At 34.8% G+C, this 7,571-nt stretch overlaps 1 protein-coding gene across 1 annotated transcript; it reads left to right on the top strand.

Annotated features, from left to right (window-relative positions):
- The first annotated feature begins 1,596 nt into the window (after positions 1 to 1,596).
- Positions 1,597 to 4,901, top strand: LOC113688920 (uncharacterized). Its single transcript, XM_027206747.2, has 3 exons — positions 1,597 to 1,716; positions 1,848 to 1,970; positions 2,810 to 4,901. Exons 1-3 carry the CDS (start codon positions 1,651 to 1,653, stop codon positions 3,248 to 3,250), a joined length of 630 nt encoding a protein of 209 aa, XP_027062548.1. The 5' UTR covers positions 1,597 to 1,650; the 3' UTR covers positions 3,251 to 4,901.
- Positions 4,902 to 7,571: the final 2,670 nt, after the last annotated feature.

The raw sequence follows: 7,571 nt of genomic DNA, 5'->3' as shown, positions 1-7,571 counted from the left end.
ATTGTTTGGATTAATCTTGTATATACTACTATCACCGTTAGATATATAATATATGTGTAAAATTTGAATTTGAAATTCAAATTTTGCTCGTATGTCATTCATCTGATCGTAATAGTGTATATACCGACAGTGTATATAAGATTTACTCTTATTATTTTCAAAATATGGAGAAAAAAAAAAGAAGAATGAAATCATTATGCGGAAACAATTAACTCACAAAATTAGAACTAGGGTTCTTTCTATTTTGTCTTGTTAAAAAGCAGATTTATGAGTTTGTTTCATCTTACTAACACGCCTCTCAAGGCAAGAGAACTTCTTCTGTTTTCGTTTTTGGACAACAATCTCAATCAAAGTATACAAGGCTTTAAAATATACACGCTTTGCTTAAGAAAGGCTAAGGTTTTAACCTGTATGTTAACTCATTTATAAGCAACCTTCCCTCAGCTTTGAAGAGGCAAACTTTATTTATGAGAAAATGACTTCTAAAGTATCTCAAAGAAAATTCAAAGGTTGAATTTCTCTGACCATGCTGACAAGTGCCACCGAGTCCGAGAATAGCCGCCCGCGTGGAATGCGTATCTTGGCCATGTAAAATGACATTAGACCGACTTCTACTATGATTTTCTATCAGGAATGAACCGAACCACTCATCAATTCTTTCTTTTTCATGATACTGTTTCACAAGTACATTTGGCCACACCATCTTGCTCCGGTCCTTTTCTCATAGGCTTATGTGCTTCCTCAATAGATTGCCAGAAATTATATACCACAAATTTTAGTAATTGATGCTCGTTAAACAAGGATGAATTGGTTCGATACGCTATATAATGAGATAAATAGTAACTTGCACGTATTGAGCCGCCCCCCCCCCCCCCCCCCCCGGTTGGAGTTTATTCATAGTTTGTAAGTAAAAACGCCCCCCCCCCTTTATTCATAGTTTTTTTTTCCCATTTCTCAAATTTTCCTAATAACCTTTTTCTTTAAACGGGATCAATAGTAGTTCTTCACTTATTCTCTTAATGACTCAAACCTATAACCTCTTGATTATAGGTGAAATATTTTTCCAACTAGACCACGTTTCACTATCGTAATAACTTCAATAACGTTAGCTTGGATATACACATGCATATGCCAAGATTCTAAGCACTTGGAAATTTGGTGCTTTAATTTACCACACAAATTGATTATGTATTGAATTTTTACAATACTTGATAAATATTTAAATGAAAATTTAGGTTCCATTTGGATTGTAATTTTCTTGGGTTTTTATTTTAAAAAAAATATACTGTAAAAATTTGGTGTATGGACGGTAGCAATTAGAGTGTTGGCACCAAAAAGAATAAATGGCTAGGGGAAGTGCGAAGTTGCATGCTCTCCAATTGCTATTGGACTACTCCTCTTTATTTGATGGTTCTTTTATCTTAATTTTTGACAAACAAATTTAAAGTGAGATGTGGTGCCTAGTTCTGGGCCTTTTTAGTGTATCTAATGCAAAACAAAACTTCTATTGGGCCTGCATCAATCTTGGCCCAATGAAGCCCACACGACCTCCGTTCGCCTATAAATTTCCTTTCCATCAGTTCAAAATTCAATCTTTACCGCCACCAACTCCTTCCTCTTACACACAGTCTCACACAAAAACACGCAGAGATGACGCATCAGAAAAATCAGTCGGTTGCAGATCGCCGAAAATCGATCTCCGATCGCCGTTTCAAGGTACGGCAGGTTAAAATTGCTAATGTAAAACTTAAATCTCTCTCTCTCTCTCGATCAATCTCCATTCATCGGATTGGAATTGTCGCTTTTAGTTTTGGAATTCTTTCAGTTGTTATTCAATTTCCTTGCAGAATGAGAAAAAGAGCTCAAGTTCCGAAAGTTTGGGTTTCTTTTCTGAATCACCAAAGGACTGGAATGATTTCGCTTCGATCATGGCGAAGTCGGACGAGAATCTTCTCAGTGAATCAGCTGAGGTTGTTCGAAAATCTTGCTTTTTCTGGCTACATTTCGTTTTGAGCTTTCAAGTGGTAAATGTTGATTTCACAATTGATTGTGTCTCTGACTGCAAAGTGATTTGATGAATGTAAAACAGCAGAGAAGGGAAAAAGAAAAGAATAAAAATGTTTTGATTCTGCTTGACAATCATTGTCGCTTGTATTGTTTACTTTTCTATTGCTCATCATCTTGGCGATTGGAAGGGAGATATTTATGGACTCTGAGAGGAAAATTCTGACAATACTTTGTTGGATTGTTTATGCAATTATGTACTTATATATTTCTAATTGCAAATGTAATATCAGTTTATTGTTAATTTTTCAAATGAAAAGCTCTATCAGTATTCATTAGAGCCTGGGGATCAAGTTTTGCCGAGAACCGCTGATTCGGAATCTCTGTATCTTTGTATTCTGTTTCTCTTTATTTTTTGTTTCTTTTTTATTTTATTTTTTCTGCTTGATCTGTCTCCCCGAAAAGTGATGTTATTTCTGCTGCTTTCAGAGGGAATTTTTGGTGATTAAATACTTGTGATTTGCTCTTATAACCATTTGAGTAGTTTGGAGTTCAAACACTTTGGATGCTTTTCAATTTTTCATGATGCAAATTTTCTTTAAAACAGCATTTCTGTGACTAATTTTCCCCCCTTAGATTCGTGTATTGCTACTTGATTCTACTGCATGGGGCTTTTTGATGGCTAGCGTGTTTTAGGAGACCTGAGAGAATATTTACTTGTTATTTAGAGCTTGCATAATTGCTGATGGAAGAGTTTTACGAGTTTAGAATTATTGAGCTGATTTAAAATGTTTTTCTGGTGCAGAATGGAATTGATTTATTGAGTCCAGACACTTCACTTGCGTTGGCCACTGTTGCTTCATCTGATCTCTCCCCTCTGTCATCAATAACCATGTCTGATGAGCACGAAGAAGCTACAGACACAACTGATCCATCTACAACTATGAATTCAGAAACAGGGAGCTTAACTAGTGTTGAGGCAGAGCTAGTAGTGAAACTTCTTAACAGAGCTATAAATTCAAGAGGCACGAACTTGAAAACTAAGAAGGTTTTGGATGCTTTGGTTAATCTCGTTGTTGAAGAGTTCATTCAGTTGCCTGAGGAGAAGGACAGCTTCAATGAACTCATGGCCAGAAAAGCCAATCTTGTTGTTCTGAGCTTCTTGCTGTGGACCATTGCTGTCTTTGCAGCTCTTTTCTTCTCTGGAAGCCAACGATCCTTCAGTGGAGCAATACCACCAACCTGAAGGATGCTTGCTGTTTGATTAACGGATAAAAATCAGCTTTTTCTGCAGTCTTTACTTCTCCCACTGGATGCAGGTGAAAACTGGATGTTCTTGGGTTTTGATATCTCTTTTACCTCTAGCTTGTGGCATTATAGCTACAGTAAGTTTGGAAGATTTGATAATTGTGTAAAAATCAGATCAAGCGAATTTTTGGATTTAGTTAGATTGCATTTCCTCTTACTGGTTTACTACACTGGATGCAACACATTTCTCTCCTGGATAAGTGTAACATGTGTCATCCTTAAGAGTTCTACATCGTTATTCTCGAATGTAAATGTGCTTCCTCGCAGAAAAGCTGTAAGTAAAGCCCCTATGCTGAAGGGTACACTTCACCATAAACAGATGTGTTACTTTGGGTTGAATATATGCTTGTTGCAGACATGAGTACTTTCAATTATGATGGTTACGAGATAGTTTTACACTCCTTTCCTTATTGTTTGTCTTTTTAATTATCACTTGACCTTGAATTCGTGTCCAAATTGAGACATGATTATCATACAACGAGAAAATACGAAAGGCAAATAAAACCAAATAGATCCATATGGCTGTCTACTGCATTTTGCATTTATTTGAACGGTCTTTGGCCTGCCTGGAACTCTGCTTTGCTTTATGATCAATCATTGTTTCACTAAAATTCTAAAGTATTAAAAATTCATCCTGTTGAATCCTCGGAGCCAAGGAAGAGACTTCGACCCTTTGACATAGGAAATGTCTGAGTCATACGTAATTCTCCTCTTGGAATGTAATTTCTCCCTTCTGTTGTGAACTGATTTTGCTCCTGTCTGTGCTAAGGAAATATCACCTTTGCTGAGAAAATGCAGAGTTTAGAAGGTTTGAGCATCTCAACGTAAGTTTTTATCAGCTATGACATGGCTTGAGGTAATTATTTCTTGGTCAATGAATATATCTGCTCTGAAGCTCTGGAAAATTTCCGTTGTTGGCCTTGTTAAAGGCTTCTAATTCTGTTCATTATAGCTTGCTTTCAGATGATTTCTTGAAGTCATTTAATAGATGGGAGATCATACTTGACCACGTTGCCTGACTGAGGGCTCAGAGCACATATTGTAGAATCAGCTGTGGCAGGATCTGAAAATTGTAACATGGCTTCATTGATGCTAGTTTACTAATTACTACTGTCTTTTCAAAAATCAATTTTTTTTTTGATCTATACTATTCCTCTTTTGCTGTAAGTTGATGCCGTAACTGTTTGCACTAATACTTTAGGTACAAATATAAATTATCCACCAGAGAAAGAAATTAGTTTGGTATATGATGGAGTTATTCGGGGCTACCAAATTTCACACTCTTAGTTATGGTAAAAAAGCTATAAAACTACAGATGATGCCCTGAAATTCTCTATTTTTGTGCTGCCAATTGATTTCAGTACAGCAGTAACAATTTCAGTGGAAAATGAAGAGATGAGTCTTGAAGAAACAGAGCCTCACTGGTCCCTATTTCATGGGGGTGGACTGTGAAGACAATTCCAGCATCACCTGGTGCACTGAGATCAATTCAGCCATTTCTAAACTCCAGTATGCCCTTGCTACTACTTTTTACAGTATCCATCTATTATTGGAAAAATTAATGATCAGATTTGACTGTTATTGCATTTTGTCCTTTTTCTCTTATTGTTAAGTTTTTTAATGCTTACTGGTAATCTTGTGTTTCGTTTTTTTAGGTTGATAGTCCAAAAACTGAATGTGTGCTTTTTAACCAACGGATCCAATAAGATTTACATAGAGAAGCTTCTCACAACTTCATTCATTATTGTTTAACCCCTCTTATGTTCTGCTTCAAATTCATTGCCAAGAAATGCCAATTTTGAAAACACTCTCCCATATACGAAAGAAGCAAAAGTAGCAATTAATCTAGACATGGAAGGTAGAGAAGATTAACCCCAAAAAATGAAGAGATACGTGTGACGTCTAATAGTAGTAAATCCTTAGTGAGTTAATGCTGGCAAAAAACCAGATACTCTGTAAGTTCCCAAACCTCTCACTTGCATGATGCACCACAATACCAGCAAGCAGAGGGGTCCAGTAATTGCCCAAGTAAACACCATGTAAAAATGATTCAGAGTACCTATAAAAAGCATATTGATCAAGCCAATCTTCCTACGCAATTGCAAAACAATCGAAGTAGGAGAATTGCTATATGTTTGTAGTACTTTTTTTTTTTTGGTTTTGGCTAACAGTTGCCCAAGTAGCACTCATTAAGAAGGTCTTATGCATTAATTTTTAAACAAAAGTAAAAAATAATTTTAAAAACTTTTACATACGAGAGATGCATTAAATGTCACAGTGTGTATTCACGTAATAAGTTAGATATGATTTTAGATACACTATTGAACTGTTAGAAAAGTCCTTTTTTTTTTTTTTTTTGTAAATTTATCCACTTCAATGTTACACCTCGAACTATTACAATGAACTCGTAAATAATGGGATAAATCACAGGAGAATTGGATTAACTTTACAATTGCTAGACTTAAAACTTCTAATTTTTTATGCTTCATTCGTTGATTATCTCAATGCTAAACCAAGTCCTCAATGACTTTTAATTTACCATATCCACTGTATTCGTATGGTTTCTTGAAAAACTGTTTTAAGTGGGTACAAGATCAATGAAGTTAAAATTATTCTATTAGCAGATATGAATGTGATACAAAAATAGGACAGCACCCACAGTTTAATCAGCATTGGTCTTGTTGCTGGTTTTCTCTAGAAATGGCAAGGAACTAGGTAGTACTTTGTTTCCTAGGGGCGAGTATCGGAATATCAGAAAATGGAGAGGGACCATCTGAATCAAAATGGATTAAGCTAAAGAAAATATATGCCCACCACTTAAAGACCATTGAATATTTAGAGGAGAATTTGTGGTACATATGAATCAAATGCCTTTTTCCTTATATCATTCAAACGATTGGACTAATAGCAATCTCATTTAACTTGGATACTTCTTGTTGGATATTTTAAAATGTCATAGGGTAACATTTAAGAGATATTTTAGCAATTTTCAAATATGGTACATATTATTGTTGACTTTTCCAATGTAAGTCTTGATCATTTCCATGCAGCAAATCCTGGCTCCTGGGATTTTTAAAGCTTGAAGACTCAATCTCGTAAAAGTTTTTGTAAGTCAAGATAAATGGCATCCAGGAGGCATGAAAAGCCCCAAAACTGCCAGATTCCATTTTAAAGATTTTTCCTATGAAAACAACCATCAAGATGTATTGTGTTAGACTGGTAGCTGATACTTGAAATCTTTTGGTAAGTTATACATCCCAGTGGGAGTCAGATTGGGAAAATAAAAAAAAAAAAAAAAAAGAGAAGAAAAAAGAAACACTAACATATTATTGCGATTGACTTAGATCACTAAACTACAAACAATAGCATTCTAATAGGTTATCAAGAAATCATCTTTGGAGATCTGGGTGACATGACGTCAACTGACTGGTAGATACATAAATTGCCAATAGCTTATCTTGTCTAGTCATTATCCAGAAATTAATTCCCCAAGGAGTTCGGTTGGTAGAGTATTTGGCACTTATAAATTACGGTCCCATCTCTATGTGAAATTAAAACAAGGGGCAATTAATAAGAGGAAGAAAATGTTGAGACATCCTCAAATAAAACTTTTTTTTTTTTTTTGGAGAAATCAAATAGTAAAACTTTTCAATGGATAGGATTTGTGGTAGACATTTAAAAATGAGAATGAGGAGGACTTCAAACAATAGCACTATTTATGCATATGAATTTCGATTGTTAAAAAAAAAAAAAAAAAAAAGGTGTCACTCTGGATTATCCGTGGACCTTCTTTGATATTATAGTACATAAGTTTCCTATTGTTAGTGGAGAAAGATCCATTTAGAATTGTTGAAATTGATATGCATATTTGTCAAAAACTTCAAAGTTGTTAATTCCAGACCACTAATTATATTATAGCACGTAAGTTTCCTATTGTTAGTGGAAAAACATCCATTTAGAATTCTTGAAAACTGATAGGTATATTATTGTTCTTTCTGAGCATGTCATATTGTCATCTTGTACAGATTTCAAATTCCTATTCTACAAAGAAGAAACGATAAGCATACATGTTTCTTCTCATTGTGGATGAGTTTAGTGGGATAATCCTATATTTGTTGTTTAATGATGGCATTTGGCTAATTATCCCTGCACCATAAATAAATCGAAGTTCAAATGCTAAATATCCAAAAAAAAAAAAAATTCAAATGCTAAAGAAAGACTACTAATATGGGAAGATGTTTGTAATTGAAATTTGAAAG

This window comes from Coffea arabica, chromosome 5c (genome assembly GCF_036785885.1).
Source record: "Coffea arabica cultivar ET-39 chromosome 5c, Coffea Arabica ET-39 HiFi, whole genome shotgun sequence".
NCBI lineage: Eukaryota > Viridiplantae > Streptophyta > Magnoliopsida > Gentianales > Rubiaceae > Coffea > Coffea arabica.
This window is presented reverse-complemented; position numbering and strand designations above follow the sequence as displayed.